We start from the raw sequence: 20,682 nt of genomic DNA, 5'->3' as shown, positions 1-20,682 counted from the left end.
AATTGCCAGCAGAGGACTGAGGCAAGGCTGACTGGATGCTCCAAAGTGAGCATATCACTTTGAAGTTCTCCATCCAGCAGTCTTAAGACGGCAGGGTGGAGACCAAGCACAGACCTCCAGGTCCTGAAGGATCGTCCAGCCAGCCCATTCTATCCAATCCAGGCGCCTCTCTCATGTGGTTAACAGCATGAGGGCAGTGTCTGGATTGGTTAGGGGAGCTCTTCATGCATCGGAGAAGGAGAAGAACACTGCGGAGGATGCACTGGCCATGGGTAAGTGCTATTTTATTTTTTTTATGTGTAATGCATGTACGTGTAGTGGTTGTGTTTTATTTTGTAGTTAGTGTTATGTTTTTATTTGGGCTTTTGAAGGGAGGGGTGTTTCATTTTGGGGTTTTGGAGGGAGGGGGTGTTTTTTTTGGGGGGGGAGTGGTGGGGCACTTTACTCACCCCACCACTTCCAAAGGGTACTTGACGCCCTTGGGTCTCTGTGAAGAACGACTCGTCCAGTGATGCCTGATACTCACATCCATGTACATGGGCTCGTAGGCAACAGCAAAGTCGTTCTTCCTGTTGAAGGAGTACTTCAAGGCTGGGTCCCTCTTGTGGGTTTTCATAAACTGCTCCAACACACCGTGGTCACGCATGTTCTCCCGGGCAGACTTGTACTTCCGCAGAGGGACCCTGGACAGAACATAGAATACCAAAAAAGTCATACATTTTTGCAGAGCCAAGTAGTCAAGGTTCAGGAAATCAGATGATTTTTTTTACAAGTTCACCCTTTCTGGAATGTGTTGGGCTAAGAGCAGAATTACATGCATGTCAGTCTGACTACGACATGCGAGTGATTTTAACTCCAACCCTACTGGCCTTTCATAGGCATGGTCCTGTGAGGAAAGGTTTGGCCTGCCACTAGATCAATGGACCTCTGTTCGTTTCACTAACTCTTTCATGGTTCACAGCTGTCAATTTGCTCAAAGCTGAGCCATGCGTTTGAGCATAAATAGTAGAATATTTAAGACATGCGAGCCTAGAGGGGGCCACTTTAGGAAATAGGAGAGAGGAGAGGGGTCGGTGGACTCTCGAACTACCAATCAGAATGCAGCGTTTCTAATTGGAATCCTCTCTGGTCTGTAAGCTTGGTAGGGCGTTCCCCATCATTATGAACCAAAGAAGTGTCATCAAGTCAAATAGCATCGTCTTTTTATCACATTCACATGATTAACGTCTGAGTTCAGCAGACTGTGGTCCAGTGAACTTACCACAATATTTGAGTGTATGCCCATAGCGTATGCAGACGCCTACACCCAGTGTTTGAGTGTACACCCATAACATGAATGCAGATGCCCACATCCAATTATTGTACGCCCATAACATGTATGCAGATGCCCACATCCAATGTTTGAGTGTACGCCCATAACATGTATGCAAACAACCACACACCAATATTTGAGTGTATGCCCATAACATGTATGCAGATGCCCACATTCAGTGTTTGAGTGTATGCCCATAACATGTATGCAAACGCCCACATCCAATATTTGAGTGTACGTCCATAAAATAAATGCAGATGCCCACATCTGTATTTTTTGGTGAGACTTCGAATATGTCAGATGTATAAAGGAACTTTAGGAACGCATGAAAGACTTCCGAGTTTACCTTGTTTCCTGCCTCACTTCAACAATGCTGTAAATTAAAACACTACTTAAAGTGGTGCCCTGCAGCTGGGGGTACAGGCGCCTGACGGGCAGAGACAGCTTGCCCAGGATTCTAATGAACCACAGTACTGTTGGCGACGCTGCTGGGAATTGTGCCCCCACTGTGAGAGGCAATGATGAACTGGAACGACCTCAGCATTGACGGCAGCATAACTGGGCGACAGGACTCTGCATCTTGTCTGTGCCTCGCCAGGGCCAGACTTTAGGCCCTGTTCACAAATTGCATTTGTAGTATGTAAAGAAGCTCTCATTTACTAGAGAATGCTGTTCATAAACCCACAGATCCCCTTTAGACTCCTGTCCTCTGAGGATCCTTCATTCTGTTTCAGAGTCAGTAGTTCCTTAGCTCAACACCCCTCATTAATTATTGCTATACTTACCTCTGGGTCTTCCCCAAAGCACAGAAGAAAGTGCTAATAATCTCTCTTCTTAAAAAGCCCAATCTCAATGTGAAAGATCTGAAGAACTATCACCCTCCATCGCTTTACCATTTCCAGCTAAGATTTTAGGAACATTTTTGAATGAAGCACTTATGGCCCTGGTTGACCACTATGATCACTTAGACCAGTCACAAATGGGATTTAGGAGAAGGCACAGCACCAAATCTGCATTAGTGGCAGCGAACAATAACACAAGAGCTATTGTGGACACTGGAAAAGCTACTGCACTCATTATGTTAGATGTGTCCTCTGCTTTATATACTGTGTCCCCCTGACTCCTGATATTGCACCTTACACAATTGGGCATCAAGAGGAGATCTCTGAATCTAACCACCTCTTTCCTGTCTGCTAGAACTCAGATGGTTAGATGCGGACAGTTCACCTCAATGCCTTTTTCACTCAGGGTGCCTGAGGGGTCATCTCTTAGCCCCACTGTATTCAATCTGTATGTCACTCCTTTGGCAAAGCTTATTCAATCTTTTGTCCTCAAAGTATTAGCCCATGCAGATGATACCCAGATTTTCATTACTGTCACTGATGATACCATCTCTGTGGCTCATAACTTTAACAACTGCTTGTTGACAAACAGTAAGTTGATAAAGGACAACTCATTAAAACTTGATGCTGATAAAGCCGAGATTCTCTTCTTTGGTTGCCATTCTTTGATCGGTCCCACAACTGTTGGCTTTCTGCCTTAGACTCATCTCTGCGCCCTACCAAGGTAGCTAAAAATCTGAGGGTCCTATTTGATGAGAACCCTGCTTTTGATATTCATGTCAACCGCACAGCCTCTTCTTGTTTTAACATCATTCAGTCCCTTAAGAAAATCTTCCCTTTTGTTCAGGAGTTGGCTCAGAAAACTGTTCTTGTTACGCCTCCATACTGGGCTACAGCAATGTTTCATTTCTTAACATCAAGCAGAGTACTCTAACAAAATTACAAACTGTACAAAATACTGCTATTTGTCTTATTTTGGACATTGCTAAATTTAAGTCAGTATTTGAGGAGCTTAAAAAATTATATTAGCTCCCCGTTAAGCAAAGAATTTCTTTCAAAGCTCTTTGTATTGCTCATTGCACGCTGCATGGACAGGGGCCTTACCTTTTTCAGTCTAACTTTCAGTGGTACCATCCGACCAGACCGTTACGCTCTGCTTATATGAAACAGCTGATCATTCCTAGTTTTTGCAAAGCTAGATGGGGAGGTAGATCTTTTGTCCTCTGGATAGTTCAAATCTGGAACGCCCTTCCTCATCACATATCGGTTCCTGATAACCATTTACTATTTATTAAGAGCTTTAAAAATAAGCTGTTCTCCCACTAAGTACTATCTGGTAGTATTTTTTTAAGTTTGTTTTCTCGTCTTGGGAAGAGCTTGATGTGGATATATAGGGGCATATTTATTCTTTGTTTGTGCCGGATTTGCGTCATTTTGTTTTACGCAAATCCAGTGCAAACTTATCTCCATATTTATACTTTGACGCTGGACCCGTCCAGAGCCAAAGTTAAGGAGTGTGTGTCATTTTCTGTACGTGAAAACCTACTTTGTGGTAATGACATGCAAGGTAGGCGTTCCCTTTAAAAAAATGACTTTAAGGCATGTGCGCCTTAGTTATTCTCCTGCGCCATTTTGACGCACAGGAAGAGACGGGCCTTAAAAAATGGCGCTTAGCTGGATTTGCGCCGGTTTTTAACACCTGGGTCAGGGCAGGCGTTAAGAGACCTGTGGGCTGATTTCCATGGCCACAGGTGCCATTCCCTGCCCCCAGGGACATCCCCTGCCACCCTCACCCACCCCTGGAGGACCCATCTATGGTAGGTAGAGATAAGTTAAGGTAAGTACATTTTCTTTTTTATTGAGGTGGCATAGGGGGGCCTAACTTGGGCCCCCCACATGCCACTTTTGCCCAATGGCCATGTCCAGGGGACAGATGTACCCTGGGCATGGCCACTGGGCAGGTGGGCATGACTTCTGTCTTTGCCAAAACAGGAGTCATTTCCATGGGGATTGTGCGTCAAAAAATGACGCTAGTCAGGTTAAAGTCATTTTTTTACTCTAACCTGACTTGCACCATTGTTTGACGCACAACCCCCAGTCTTCCCTACGCCTCTGCTGCCCGGTTAGAGTCATTTATTTTGACGCTAACCAGGCCGCAGCGCCGACGACCGTCATTCCTTAAATATGACGCCCGGCTGGCAAGTTGGAATGGTGGTATCCGGCGTTAAACTTTTTGATGCAAACCTGCGTAATAAGTGGGCTTCCTTGCAACGTGCTCCACTAGCAGCAACATTTTTGGTGCTAGTGGAGCGAAGTGCCACATTAGCATAAACAAATGTTGACGCTAGTTCCCTAACTACCGCATGGTGTGCCGTATGTTGATTGGTGGCATTAGGGGGATGCTAAGGGGTGCATGAAAAGCGGCAATGCACTGGATGCAGTGCCACTTTTCCTAAATCTGCCCCTATATACTTCAGAAAAGCCCTAGGGCATTACAGGTAGCAGTGAATAATAAGTGAGTAGCTGTTTTATTATTCACTTTCCCCTAATTCTTGCATTTTCATTCTTATTTTGGGTGTCATGGGCCCACAAAGACAAACCCCTGCATCTTGTTTTCATTGGAGGCTGTAGGGGCAGCACAAGGGCCTGTTGTCCCTGCCAGCCCTCTTGCCAGCATCCATTCTGGGTACCCATGGGAGCTGGCAATTCTTTTGTGTTTTTTAAAATATTGGTGTGGGAGGTGTGCGCCTCCCCCCAAGCCATTGTTGGCCCCCTGGACCCCATTGCCGGGGATTTGTTTTATGGTGGGGCATGTGCCCTCAATTCTAGAAAGGCCGGGGACCCATTCCCTACATTCTTTAAAAGTGAAGTGGGGGTGCAGCCAGTGAACCGGGGGGAGGGCGGGTCTCCCTGGGACACAGTCATTGAGCCAGCCCTGAGGGTTGGAGTACCTGGGGCCTTTAGAGCCTCAGGATTGGACACTGTACGTTCCCCTCACACTTTTTAAATAAATGCGGGCCCGGAGGATGAGGTCCTCAGGACCTGATAAGGGCTGGGGGAGGGAGCCACACACCCCTTTACATGCACTGTCAACCCCGGGCCCTGGCTCAACACAAGGGGGTTATTTAAAAAAAGGTGGGGAACCACTGTATTTATTTGTCATTGACAGAATCTGCTGAGTCAAACAAATATGCAGTTATTGGCCTGGGGGAGTCCCTCTGGCCCTGAGAGGTAGGTGGGGAAGGGAATCCCTGCTGTGCCTCCTATCTTTTTTTGCATTTTGTTGTAGAACAGGGGACTCAGTCCTGAGTCCTAAAATAGCTACCATCACATCTTTGTTGATGTGATGGCAGCCAATCATATATCATCTCTGCCGATCTCACGTGGTGCGAAATATCTATATTTTTCAACCTTAATATCTCAAATCTTACTGAATGGATGAACACCAAATCACAAAAGCACACTTTCTGGACCAAGACCTAGCTTTCTGCCAAATATGGTTTAATTCTATTTAACCGTTTGACTGTAGCTGTGTTTAACTTTCCTATGAAAAAAATGAATGTGGAAACTCATTTTGGCACCCTTCCTCTTTTTCTCAGCATTTGCCTGACAGATCACCCGCAAACTTTCCGAAAAAGGAACTGAGGTGGAAAAACTTTTTCTTTAAGTTTCACAAAAATGAATTAAACTGCACTAAAGTTATAAGCAAACCAAAAATTATTTTCCTACAGAAACACGGTCCTAGTTAAGCTTGATATGTGTATGAATTAATCATTTTAAAATTCAATATGAAACCTAATTTACATGTGTATTAAACAAAATTTAAAAAACTTAAATAAATTAAAACCAAAAACATATTTTTTAGCAAAACTTGCTACATAGTAGAAAATAATAAAAATGTTAATGACGGTGCATTGTTTTAATTATTGGTTAAAAATGATAGTTCATAAATTAAATTAATATATTTAAATTACTTAAGTATTTAATACACATTTAAACTAACGAGTTACTGTGCTGTAATAATTTGTATTAGTTGTAGGTTAAAAATATCTAAAATTAATTTCATTTATATTTTACAATAAAATATTATTATATTTTGTTATTTATAAACTTGAATAATTTCCCCAATATTTCCCCACAGGGAGCTCGCTGCCAGAGTGGCAGAGATTTCCACCTATGTTTGCAAAACTACTAGTAGGAACTCTACACTTGTAAATCCTGTTGCAGAGTACCCCCCCCCCCATTTGTGGGGGCCGAGACATTTAAGGCTACACCTCGGTATAAATATACACTTGGACTTATTGAAAAGCAAAAACTTGTAAAGTTAATCCTTGATGTAGTATTAAAACATACAAGTGGTTAAATATAAGAGTGTAAATTTACCATAGCAAATAAGCTCCTTTATTTTTAGACACTTTCACTCATCCGGGTTGTTCAGCAACAGAGAAGGCTTACAGTATGAAACAAAACTAAACATTCCTTACATACAAAACTGCTCTAACATAAAGGCTCTATCACCCATTGGGTCTTCTCCTTGTAATACAATAGTACAAATAAATAAATAATTCTAAAGATCAGAGAAGGTATGAAAGTGACATTTTGACATTTTAAAACCTCAGGGTTGTAAATATAGTAGATGAGGGACAAGGGTAATGTGAGCATCTCTTGGCCATACCGAGAATAGGAAAGAGAGTGAGAGGAAGTAAGAGATAGTCCTTAAATACAAAGAAAGTGAGGTGTAGTGCCATAAAAGTGTTCCGCGCTCAGGCTCAGCAGCAACAAAAATATCTCTTTCATAGAAATTGTTGTTAATGCATTGGGTCGCCTCCAGGAGCAGTGGGAAGCAAACTCTAAAACTGCATGAGAAAAGGTAGGAAAACATACACAGTAAACTAATCATAATGTGAGAGCAACAGCAAATCTAGACGCAATGTACAGACTCTGATGTTATAGCAGTGCAAGATAAGAGTGTCCTATTGGCCCTCACCTGCAAGGAATATCAATGTATTTCTATGTTGTATTATTGAGGACACCAGCAAAGGCTCTCCCTACATTGAAGTTGTGTTGAAATCTGAAATTGTAGGCTAAAAATTAATTGTGTATTCATAGATTGAATATTGGGTGTAGTATATTGGTTCAGAGCTAGTCATCTTGTAGTATGTATGACCTAAAGTGTGATGTATTAGAATGTAAAAGGGGCTTTAGAATGTGCTGAGGAGTCAGTTGCTTGCTGGCTGTTCTTATGGAAAGGATGTTCCCTCTGTACAACAGTACTTCACTAAACTACCTCTCTCTTAACTACATGTGTCTTGCCCATATTCTTCACAATGGCAAAGATTTGGTAAGCTAAGAATCATATTGATGAAGAAGCCACTGTTTACTTTCTACGGGATTAGGAGCCTGTCTACTGTGTTTGATCTACTGTTGGTGGTTACAGGCAAAGAAACATCTCAGCTATTTATTAATCATCGAAAGAAGTGATTACAGGTTCTGTGTTGACTGGGACAGGGGGCGCAGTGGCATTTGGAAGCCTTTCGCCTTTCGTGCACGTGAGCATCTTTCAAATGATTCCTAGTGCTTGCACTGTGGTTACCTGCCTTTGCCTTGGAACATGCATTGCTGTCAGCACTGCGGTGCAGTGACGCATAAAGACACCTACGTCATGCCCCAGCATCTGCAAGACACATGCTATGCATGCCCTGTCAGCGACGCGTTGCAGTGACGCGTCAAGATTCCAGAGACACAGCCCGACATTCCCACAACATCCTTCAAGTTGACATGCAGAGCTCAGCATCTGAATATTGAAGCCCTTCTACACAATTGAGGGCTACATGTCGCTCCAGAGATGGAAAGAAGGGGGTTGCCTTACGCTAGGTTATCTTTATCCAGGGGACTGATTCATAACATATGCAGCTGCAGTTGAGACATTCACGCTAGGACCAAGACAATAGTTACAGTATCAGAAACTCTCTGCCACTGCACGTGGTATTTGGCCGACATTTTCAGATGCCCCACTACACTCTACCGTCCTTGCCACTCTATTGAACATGACCAGTGGCCGATGTTTGATATCAGATCTCTATAGAGCATTACGTACCGACTTTCCCCGACAACCTCTTGCAGTCCAGGCTAAATGGGGGGAATTACTCCCAGACCAGTTGACTACACGGGAATGGGAATGCATCCATGAAGGGGTACACGGGAGCACTTCCTCTGTGCGGTTTAAACTAACGAATTATAATTTCATACACCAAACATATCTCTCCCCAGCCAATCTAAGCAGGATTTACCCCACACGCTCAGATAAATGCCCGAAATGCCTTGCCCCGAAATCAGACTTTGTGCATATAGCGTGGACATGTTCGAAGATACCCCGTTTTGGCAACAGGTCCTTATAAATCTGAATAGGGCCTGGGGATGGGCACTCTCGCTAGAACCCAAACAGATACGGTTGGGCTTTATTCCCTCTCCCCCCAAGAAGAAACATAGTAGGAAGTTCACCTTACTGGGCCTAACACTAGCGAAAAGACGGATAGCCATAAGATGGTTGAGTCCCAATCCCCCTGTGTACTCGGAATGGGCTAAAGATATTATTGAATGGTAAACAGCTGAAGAGGTCCATATGAAACACACCCAAATGAATAAAAAACTAGAAGAGAATTTGAAAGCCTGGCAGCTATGCTTTCTGATTTAATGACAACCCCATCTCAAGCTGAAGCAATAGACATCCGGGCCATTACTGCTTTAACTAGAAAATAACGTGTTATGGCCCGAATTTAGGAAAAGTGGTGCTGCATTCAATGCAGCACCACTTTTCTTGTGCCCCTTAGCACCCCCCTACTGTCACCATGTGTGCGCCGTATTTCATATACGAAGCACCATGGCGCAGGAAAGGGGCAATAGCATCAAAACTTTTGACGCTATTGAAGTACTGTGCAGGATTAGCGTCACAATTTTGGTGCTAATCCTGCGGAGTACATAGGGGCCCATTGAAAACAATGGTATGCCCCCTTTTAAGGCCTGCTCTGCGCAGGAGATGAAAATAGCTGCTAAAAATTGAGCAGTGGAATCTTCCAGTCCCAGGAAGCTTGGTGCTGTTAGCCAATTGTTGAGGTTTCAGCAGAAAAAGACATGTGTCCAAATTTTGGAAATCTCAACAGAAAACTAAAAGAGTAAAAGAAATTTGGTTTGAAGATGAAAGCGGTTGTGAGTATGATGAGTTGCACTGTGGTGAGTTAGTGCTTCAGCTTGAACAACACAAAGGTAAAAGTCCCACTGATTGAGTCAATGTGGACGGTCATGTGGTCAATAAGTGTGTTCGATTCTGGGGCAAAAATGTCTTTAGTCCTGAAGGATTTTTACCTTGAAAGGTTCAAAGGAAATGTCAAAGTGCTTAAATCTGACAATAAACCTTTGGCAACTGATAAAATGACTTGGGTATTTCTTAGGATATCTTGAGTATAAAGGATGGTTGACTGCCTGCAAAATTGATGTCTTTTGAAAGGGTGACAGCATTATTAACTAAAACAAAATATAGTGGAGCACACAAAGACTCTTTTTTTCAATCAAATTATGGTAATCATTAGGACCATCTGGGAGATTAAATTGGATAAATGTATAAAGAAAGAAGAAAACGAGAAAAAATCAAATACAAAAGCAAATCGGTGTAAACATTCTCTTAATTATTAACATCATTAATGATATTGTATTGTTTTATATTAAAAAAGCATTGTATGACTCATAGTATCCATGATTCATAGGATCACATAAATATTATTTTAAAAAAATAATTTGGAAAAGTTAATGTCCATTCATATAAAATTCCATTTGACAGTGGAGCCCAGATGTTCAGTCTTTGTAAATCCTCAACCAATGGAAATAAGCTTCAGCCCGTACAATGTTGCTGAAGCTTATTTCCTTTGGTTGAGGATGTACAAAGACTAAACATCTGGGCTCCACTGCCAAATGGAATTTTATATGAATGGATATTAACTTTTCCAAATTTTCAAAAATATGTTTTTATGTGATCCTATAATTCATGGATACTATGAGTCATACAATGCGTTTTTTAATATAAAGAAATACAATATCATTAAAGATGTTAATAATTAAGAGAATGTTTACAGCCAATTGTTTTTGTATTTGATTTTTTCATGTTTTCTTCTTTCTTCATACATTTATCAATTTAATCTCCCAGATGGTCCTAATGATTGCCATAATTTAATTGAAAAAAGAGTCTTTGTGTGCTCCACTATATTTTGTTTTTGTTATTAACTGGTTCTTTGGTTCCAGCTTACACGTGGTGGCAACAGATGTGTTATAGTGTTATTTAGCACCAGCAATTGACACATCAGGATTTGAAGGAATTATAGGGATGTGCGGCTAATTGAAGTCATTGTTGCCTTGTGTTTTTTGAAGCATTATTAACTAGTTTCACTAGAGGGATCTCAATGTCATGTTGGATTCCAACGGGGAACCTTGTATTGTTCTGAAAGTTGTGTCACCATGCAAAGGGTCTGTGCTTGATGAGAAACCAGAAGTTAAAGCCAACACCTTAGATAAGGAGGAGGGTGGAATTGTTCAAGGTCTGCGTAATGAGGGCACAGTTGTGTTTTCTACTTTAGATCTCACAGTCGCATACCATCAGGTCAAATTGGGTAGCAGATCTACTGACTTGACATTATTCATCATACCTTTTGGGTTTTTTAAGTTCATGAGCTTACCCTTGGGATTTAATTTGGCTTCCTCTTTGTTCAAGATGTTATGGATGGGATGTTTCCTTTACACAGTAGTACTAATTTTACCTTTCTCTTAACTACATGTGTGTTGTTCACCTTCTTCACAGTAGGAGTAGTACAAATATGAGAAACAGAACACAGAATGGATGATGAGGGGCCTCCTTTGAATTTAGAAAAGTTCCAATCTTCCCATTAAAATTAAATGTTTGATTTTTTTCATTTTTTTAGGAATTAAATAAAATATTTAATTATTTGTGTCTTTTCTTGATAAAAGGTTGCTTCTGTATTTTTTGTGTATTGTTTTGTGGTACAAATCATCACAAATGCTTAAACCAAGGGCCTTGTCTTCCAGCATCGTCTCAATTGGGGTCCCCAGGTTCCGTTATTGATTAGGTGGGATTCACAAAAGTCAAAAGGTTATGAACCACTGGACTAGACTATTAGCTCTTAAACTAAAACTGAACTTCTGCCTATGAGTGCCCTAATCTCACACATCTACAAAGACACTGCAACTTCGGGTGCAATACAGTACTCTTTTACAACAACAACTGACCATCTGCACAACAGGACGTTCATAGTCACCATCATATGTGTGGAAGGTCACTCAAACCTCATGGCTGAAAGACTAACCTCACCATCCCCTCTGACAGCTGGAGACACACCACCGCCAGGATCAGCCACTTCATGGTGCTCAGCTCGATGGGTGAACTTCGAGAAGGGAACTCAGTGATCAGCAGACCAGGGTCTGGGCTCGAGTAAAAGGGCTCAAACGGCTTCTTTTATACTAAAAAGTTAGTCCTTGATGCTCTAATCTGCTCCGCCTCTTCCACTCAACACCAACCCCGAGTTGTTCTTCTAATCAGAGTTCCCTTTCCATGTCAACATTAACCAATTAATAGTGCTATCGGTGTTTTCCAATTCCAAAGCAAGCATGACCTCTAAGGGTCACTTTGTGCCTTGCAGATAAAAATAATAGTTCAAAAGTTAGTAATCTTAAAGCTAAATTTAACGGTGGTGTTATCTAAACTTATCAGACCCAACTGCGGACTGCGTTCAGCTTCAATGTTGAATCTCAAAATTTGTCCTGAATTACCTTGGTTCTCAAATGCACCGAATAGACCAACGAGGAAAAGTTATCTTAATTACACAGAAGTGTTTGGTAGGGAAAATAATTAACGCACTACCATTAAGTGTGCAGTTGTGCCCCTGCTAAGGCCGTCTGGTCGGATATCCCTTGTTAGAAAACAGCCTACTGTATTGCCTGTGCGACTCAGGAATCACGTTTGGCGAGTAGTCTAACATACTATCAACTTTAATACAAAAATCACATTATCTCATGTAACCTGATTTTTACATTTCATTATGCCAACAATTCAATAAAAAGTGATAAAACGTATGCGTAGCGTCATCATTATCAAGAGGAGTCCAATCTCAATTTTTTCTAAGTAGTTTTTCCTTTTTAATTCATATGAACTAATCCATGCCATACGAGATCAAAAGGTAAATCCAATTTTCTTTCATTTGGAAAACAGCATAGGACTCATGTTGTGGTCACACAAAACAACCAGCACGTGTTTCGCGGTGAGTCTCACCCCTTCTTCAAGAATGTTTATTCTTTTTTAAAGTCCTCATGAAATCAATAATACAACGATACATGGTTACATAGTCATATAATGGCATCAGCCTTTCTCATAGGATCTGATTTATGTGGAATACAACGCTAAAATACATGAAACGAAAATCCTATAGAGAGCTCTCTTTATATTCTCAACCTAACACCTCGTACTAAAACACCCACCCGTCCAGTGCTTAATTTGTGCTTGTTGTTTCCGGTGCTCAGCACCGGCACTTATTTCTGAGGGCCAGGGCTTATTCTTCTGCCTCAAGCATTTACGGAGAGCAAAAGACATGTGGGAAAGACGGAGTAAGAAAAAAACGAAAAAGCGTCAGAAAGTGGAAAAGTAGGAAGCTGCAGGAGTGAGCTAAAGGGACAGGGAGTGGCTGTAAATGGATTGAAGACGCCCAAGGTGGCTTCAGTATTACGTTGCCTCAGTATTATGTGATCGCACTTTTAATTGCAGCAGCCGCGTGTTTAAGAGGAGAGCTTTGAGCACTGGCACCTTTTTATTTACAAATTAAGCACTGCACCCGTCCCATCATAAAACAAATATTGACAGCAGAGTATAGGCTTAACTTCTAGTAGACGCTGCAAGAAATCACACCCAGCTGATCAGATCCAATGGGAAAGGCTGTTGCCAGTCTATGACCGTGTATCATACGAATTATTGATTTATTAAAGAAGTGTTAAGACTTCAAGGGAAGAATAAGTGTCTAAAGTAGCAAAGCACTGGTCCAGCTGAGTTTTGTCTCCCAACTAAGAGATCCATCTGGGACTGGTAATGCTGACACATGATACATTTGAGGAGGTGTATTTACATAGGCCATATTCCATGAAATAACCTGTATGCACACACCAGTACTTATGGTACAGCAAGGGCCCTGATCGATCCATGACAGTGTAGGATATGGTAAATGTCTGCACCCACAATGCTCTAAGGGGAGCAAGCACACTTTACCTGTCATGTCTGACTTTTGTGGATGTATTTGTGAACTTGTAACAGCATATTGATAACGGCTTTTCCATTTTTAAAAATTTTTAACACCACTTATTAAGTGCTTCTACACCAAGTTCAATTGGTCCTTGATTATGAAAAAACTAATTACCTAACTCAATGGTACTCATTTATCGTCCTGTGAAAGATGACAGTATCAGCTGACCGGGAATGTGACTTGTAAACCTGTTTTTTCTTTGCAGATAACCAAAGCGGGTGCTGAACTCACTCAGTTACTGACAGAACTAACTCAAAGAGCAGAACTATCAGTTTAACCAAGTGAAAATACAACCTTACCCGTTGTAGACAAAGAGAACTCCAATATTCTATCATAAAGTATAAAAGGCTCTTCATGGTCAGTCTCATTGGATTAAACCCAGCATTAAAGCAGAGGTAGACTTCCGCCTATACCCTATGGGAGTATTCAAGAACTTCCTTCATCCATGGACCCCTCTATTCCAATGCCAAGAAGCCGCTCAGAAGCCTCAGAACTGACCTAACAGTCCAAACACCTAGCCCTTCCAATTGTCTAGGTATCAAGTGATATCACCATTGGAGACTGAGTTCGAGGGTGCCCTCTCGGAGCTCACAATGCTCATGTTCCTCAGATAATGGTGACTGATGCTTTTGTATATCCCGGTGGCCTTAACAAACATCCAAGATATTTGGATTGTGAATTGGGAATGCCTCCTGCCAAACCAACCAGTCACATGGAATTTATTTCCCTACTGGATCATTTATGGTTACTCTGGACTGCAGTTTTCATCAAGGTATAACTCTTACTCTCATGGTTTCCAGGCATATTTGTCAGTATTAAACGGCCAGTGGCTACCTCTCAGATGATCTCTGATCCCCTTTGCGTGTCCGATATGTTGCTTATTTCTTCTGTGTCCTCCATCCTGGTTATGGGAATTTCTTCCATTGGCGCTTGATTATCACTGCAGTAGCGATATGAGTTATTGACACAACAGTAACATTAGTAGTTCTATATGCACAGGGTAAACAGAACAATTGGAGTGCTCCTTCTGTCAACAAACCAAACACTTTAATCAGTATTATAAGAACACACTAAAATAAATCTTCCAGAGGTTAACATTCATGATGGAAAACACCCATGCCCTTGTCTCGGGAGGGACTCTTTTTTCCATTGTCCCTCACTGCCCCATTTGAATCATTCCATATTCACATGCAAGAGCCCGTGCTTCCCTGGACCCTCCATACACCAAGGATTTTCTTCAGGCAAAGGCTAACCAAGCCCTCAAGACACTCAGAGCTTCACAGTTCTTCGATTTCTTCAACCCTCAAACCTGTATGGCTCACCAACAACTTAAAACCCTTACCACCTCCAAATCCCTCAGTATGCTTTTTGACCAATAACCACTTAATATTCCCAAATCCTTGGCCCAGCACCCCCAAAGGAGCTCATACCTATCCCTCCAACCTCTCTCTAACAGCTAGGCACCCAAGCAGATATATCCTCAAACCTTATGCACTGTTGCCTTTGAGGACACTAAATAACCCCCCCCATGTCATAATTCCCATTGAATATCCCTTTCCTGGAACTCTTTCTCTGATGGCACTTTCTAGGACCATAACTGCAACGACTTCCTGAATGAGGAATGCAACCTTTAATCTACTGCACCAGCAGGATTTGGAATCTTTTTTCTAAAAGCATTTAGCAGTGCACATGCACATCTGAAACTCACAACCAGGAGGCCTAAAGGAATGCAAACATTTAGACACTGAAGCACGCAGAGGTAAAGTGACTGTATGCATGATGCATGCTTTAGAGGAATTAAATTCTAGTACTTTTAGAATCAGGGGTACGGAATATGAGAGAGTTAAATTCAGAAGAGCTGGCTGGGTAGAAAAGATAGCGCATCTAGAAACTGTTCAGTATTGTCAATTTGGTGCGCATTCTGTACAGTACCAGCTGCTAATGGTACTCCTGGAAAGCAGAAAAAGACAAAGAGACTGCAGTACAAAAATCGAATCCAATTAATATTATGGTGATAACGAACACAATAGTTCTTATGTTCTTATTTCTTGTTTATTAGGTTCCAAAGCATATTCTTTGTTGCATAAAAATAGTTACAGCCGGGGTGTGTGGCCTTGCGCCAGCCAAGATAGCTGCACATCAAGCACAGCGGCAAATGCTTTTCTAAACCCTGCCCTCCATGTCAAACTCCATTCCAGTTTGCCAGAACCATGCATCAGATGAGACAGTAGCAGTGGTGGACCCATGAAGAGTGCTGCAGATCCCACCCCCCCATTTTTTACTGCCTAGCTCGGAGCGGGCGGCCCAGGTGCGCCTGGGTCCAGCCTCATGGCTCGATTTGCCGCTTGGAGCCCCAGGCCTAACCTACAACTTGCGAAATCCCCCTCTCCCCCAATTTCCCCAGCTGGGGCGGTGCTGTGGGGGCATAGGGAGGACTATGGCCTCGGATATCCTTCCCTGACCCCCCTTTTGTGGGTGAGCTAATTGGGCCCCGCTGACGGAGAAGTGCAGCTGTCTGAGGTGCAGGCCACGCCATCGGGCGGAAAAGGGGAACAAACCACAGACGCTCGTCATAAGGGATAAAAGGCCGCTTTAATAGAACAGGTCTGGTATAAAACAATAACCTTGGCTTTTAGCCTCACAAAACTACAAACCTCACTATACAATATTTCCCTCCTAACCCCTCCCCACCCTCTACACTTTCCACTCCCCAAATTGCCCTTGATCAATCCCTTCCCCATCTGTCCTGCTGCCCACCTTCTGAAGTTACCCTTGCCTTTCCTCCCTTGTGACCCTTGCTAAAACCTCCCTTCCCTCAAATCTTTCGCACCATCCTCTCCCCCCCCCCAAAGCCTTTCTGTGTAAATCCCCCACCCCACCAGACCTGCCTACCAGCGTCATGAATGTAACTAGGCAAAATACTCAAGTGAACAACAAAAACACGACACATGAAAAAACCTGTCCTATTATAGCCTAATTAAGCCATCCAGAAACAAAAAACTTCTGAACCCAAAAAGAAAAAGAAAAAAACACCCTTTTCCTACAACAAAAAAAAACTCAACATCTAACAAAATTAAAACAACTAAATGAAGGGAGAGCGGGTGGGCCCAAAAAACAGTACCGCCTCCTGTGTGTGAACAACGGCCAAAGAGGCCGCCCACACCCAGCCCACCCACTATATACCCACCCAAAGACCCCCCCATCCTGTCCAATTACCCAATGGCTATCCCGATCCCCCCGTGGCCCATTCCAACCACCCGATAAGCCCGGGGGGAGACCGGGTTAAACTTCGGCTCCCCCCAAGCCCCCATCGGGCGGAAAAGGGGAACAAACCACAGACGCTCGTCATAAGGGATAAAAGGCTGCTTTAATAGAACAGGTCTGGTATAAAACAATAACCTTGGCTTTTAGCCTCACAAAACTACAAACCTCACTATACAATATTTCCCTCCTTACCCCTCCCCACCCTCTAAACTTTCCACTCCCCACATCGGCCTTGATCAAGCCCTTCCCTATCTGTCCTGCTGCTCACTTTCTGTAGTTACCCTTGCCTTTCCTCCCTTGTGACCCTTGCTAAAACCTCCCTGCCCTCAAATCTTTCGCATCATCCCCTTCCCCCCCAAAGCCTTTCTGTGTAAATCCCCAGCCACCCAGGAAAACCCGCCAGGCGTTTTCCTGCCCCACCCACGAATTAGCGTTCCCAAAGCTTCTCCCCCAACAAATCCGCGTCCATAATCCTGAGATCCAATAAGTAGAGCTCGTTACCCATGAAAGTCAAATGAACACCATCCTGCCGAAACAACTCGACCGCCGATGCAACCAAATTCTCATGCAACAAAAAGGAAAACCCTTTTACTTGACAAAATTTTCTCATCTCCCTATTCACCTTTCTCCTTTGTTTCTCTATGCCTGAAAAATAATACGCTCCTCTCCACAACCTCCGAGGAACCATACCAGTCCAAACTATGTGCGTACCTGCCCAGCGCTCCTTAATCTGCACCAGATCCATTTTCATTGCCACAGTCCTATGCCTGAAAAGGAAACTAAATCATTCTCCCCAAGATGAATAACTAACAAGTCTGGGCAAATCCCTCTTTCCATCCTTCTCAAAAGAACCGACAACAGCTCACCCCATCTCATGCCGCTCTTACCAACCCAATTAATCCTAATTCTCACTCCATCTAAACCCAATTGCGTTCCAAAATGCCTGGATGCCCTTGCTTGTCTGCCCACCGCACGAAAGAGTGCCCAACTATCCAGACGGAACAGCCTCCATCGGGTCCCCCGACACAACCTACAAGAGAACAGCGAAAAAAACATGCATGAAAAACACTCAATTACCCAAATTGAGAAAAAAGCAAAAGAAAAACAATAGGCAGTAAAGAAACTAGGAACAGAAGGCAACAAGAATTACCAAAAGCACAGCAGCGTACTTAACAACCCATTTAAGAACTAACCACCCCAATAAAACCTACCTTAATTTAGACTAACGAACGTAGCGCTTAAAACATTGTGATTTCCACCTCCCGAAACCCATAATAAAACCATCAGATTTACCCAAAGCTTTTGCTTCTGTGGCAGCTCCAATCCAAAATTAATGTGTACCATAGCACCACGGATCTAAGCCAAACAAAACCAAGGACCTTCTCAAAACAACCAGCAATTGATTAGCCGTTAAACTTGAACCATCCTCATGAATAAACACCAACCTTGATGACTTTGGCAAAAATCCTACAAAAGACCGCCACAACCTAACCGGACAGATGGAAGACCCATTACCCTACAAAACTACTTCCTGTCCCCTCCCCAATTGATCAGTCTTAGATGCGCGCAGCCAAACAACATCCCCTTGTCTTACCTGCACATCGGACTGTAAAATACCTTCATGTCCTTTAAGTCCCAAAAGCTCCGACACCCGTAACGCTCCGTGAAAAAGCCAAGACATACAGAGCGATAACAATTTAACCTCCCAATGAGAAAAACAAACCTCACCCAAAACCCCCAGCAAATCCTGCATAATATGCGATGAAATAGGCCTCCTACGATCCCTCCTCGCCCCTCCTTCCCTGGCCCAACCCGAAATCAATCTTCTACAAAGCTCGTCCTCAACAGGATCATAACCCCAAAAATACTTCCCATAAAAAGAAATACCAGAAAACTTACCTGATATCCCGCTGACAAGCCCAACTCTATTTGCTGCATTATAAAATGGATCGCATCCTCCCTCCGTATCTCACAAGCCTCAACGCCCCCCTCCTGTTTTACCGCACCTGACTTTAAAAACTCCAACCAGGCCTGCTCATAACTCCTCCGAGTGGATGGAGCTATGGACTGCTAAACCAGCTCCAGCATCCTGACTCTCCTAATTCCCATAACTCCCTGGGAACCGCCGTCTTCAGCACATCCGCTCCCGGTGCCAACCCACGGAATCTCTGCCACTGGAAACGAGACAACGCATCAGCCAAATCATTATTAACACCCGGAACATATTTTGCCTTGAACATCACATTAAATTGCAAACATTTTAGCAAAAAGACTCTCAGAAGCCTAAGAACCTTCTCATCACTTGCCCTCTGTGAATTGACTAAATTAACCACTGACTGATTGTCCACATTGAACAACACATTCCTGTTCGCAAAGGTAGAACCCCACACAGATGAAAAAATTCCAAAAAGGCAATGCTATGCTTAGCCTTCTTCCAGCTCAAAGGCCAACTCTCCGCAGCCCAATGACCGTCCCAAAATAGCCCGAAACCATGGGCTCCAGATGCATCTGAAAAAACTTGAATCTGCCAAATCCAATCAGCATCATCAACCAACATGGTGACACCGTTAAACTGCTGCAAAAAAACAATCCACATCCTCAAATCCTCTCTGACACTCACCCGAAGCCGAATATGATGGTAAGGCAGTACTGCCCCTCTCATCGCAAATCCTAAACGCCTACAAAAAGCTCTGCCAACCCGAATAACTTTACAAGCAAAATTCAAATAACCCAGGATAATCTGAGCCTGACGTAACTCCAATTTCGGCTTCCTTACCGCTTCCTCCAACAAAGATATCAACAGCTGAACTTTCTCTCGTGGCAACCTCACTTCCATCTTAACAGAGTAAAATTCTAATTCCCAGAAAACCCAGGCAAGTTGAAGGCCCTTCAGTTTTTTCTTGAGCCAAAGGAACACCAAACTGAGCCATAATCGTCTCAAAAACTGCCAGCACCTTGCCACATTCACCAGACTGAGGTCTCCCCACAAATAAGAAATCATCCAGGTAATGAGTAACAAACTTCGCCCCGCACTGACCTTGCATAAACCATTGCAAAAATGTGCTAAACATTTCAAAAAGAGAACAAGATACTGAGCAACCCATTGGTAACATCCTGTTAATATAAATGGCATCCTCAAACTGCATACCCAACAATGAAAAATCCTCCGGGTGCACAGGCAAAAGTCGAAAAGCTGACTGAATATCTGATTTAGCCATTTCAGCACCATGCCCACATCTTCTCACCAAAGAAATTGCATAATCCACCGATGCATAGTGAACCACCGCATCTTCCGGAGCGATTAAATCATTTACCGACGCTCCGGCAGGCCAGGACAAATGATGAATGAGGCGAAATTCCCCTTTCTGCTTCTTAGGTACCACGCCAAGAGGTGAAATCGTTAGATTAGGTAATGGCCAACTGTGAAAGGGACCTACAATCCTACCTAAACCCAATTCCTTCTGGAGTTTTGTCCTCACCACATCCAGGAACTGCTTTGCTGACTTCAAATTATTAGCCCATCTACTCACTCTCGGACCTTGGTAACAAAGTTTAAAGCCTTCCTGAAAACCTCTGAACAAAGTCTTTGCCTCTTCCAAATGCAGATAAAATTGCAACCAATAGCCTACCACCTCTAAATTAATAGGAGTAGGGCCCTTTACCTGCCAACTGTTGCCCGTGAGCCCTGCCGCTATCCGTCCCTCTGCCCTGCATCCCTTGTCCTGCCCAATTAAATCCGCCAAAACATTGGTATGCCGGGTGCCTGCCTCCACAATTGGCACAATCGTGTCTAAATTTGCACTGTTGCCTAGTACACAATCCACTGTTAAATGACCAGCATGCCCCATTATTGGGGAACTGGCCTCTTTGTCCAAATCCCACCCCAAATTGGGTGGGACAGCCCTGAAAGGGCTTG

General features: G+C 43.1%; 1 protein-coding gene across 1 annotated transcript in view; it reads right to left on the bottom strand.

The window, feature by feature from the left end:
• The window catches only part of LOC138301956 (gastricsin-like), a 33,627-nt gene extending 32,951 nt beyond the window's left edge, over positions 1 to 676 (bottom strand). The window contains exon 1 of the mRNA XM_069242400.1: positions 527 to 676. Within this exon, the coding sequence (XP_069098501.1) occupies positions 527 to 646 (120 nt within the window). The 5' untranslated portion in view covers positions 647 to 676. The remainder of the gene's footprint in view (positions 1 to 526) is intronic.
• Positions 677 to 20,682: the final 20,006 nt, after the last annotated feature.

The sequence above is a fragment of the Pleurodeles waltl genome, chromosome 6, assembly GCF_031143425.1.
Source record: "Pleurodeles waltl isolate 20211129_DDA chromosome 6, aPleWal1.hap1.20221129, whole genome shotgun sequence".
NCBI classification, from domain to species: domain Eukaryota; kingdom Metazoa; phylum Chordata; class Amphibia; order Caudata; family Salamandridae; genus Pleurodeles; species Pleurodeles waltl.
Note: the sequence above shows the minus strand (reverse complement) of the source record. Positions and strands in the feature narration are given on the sequence as shown.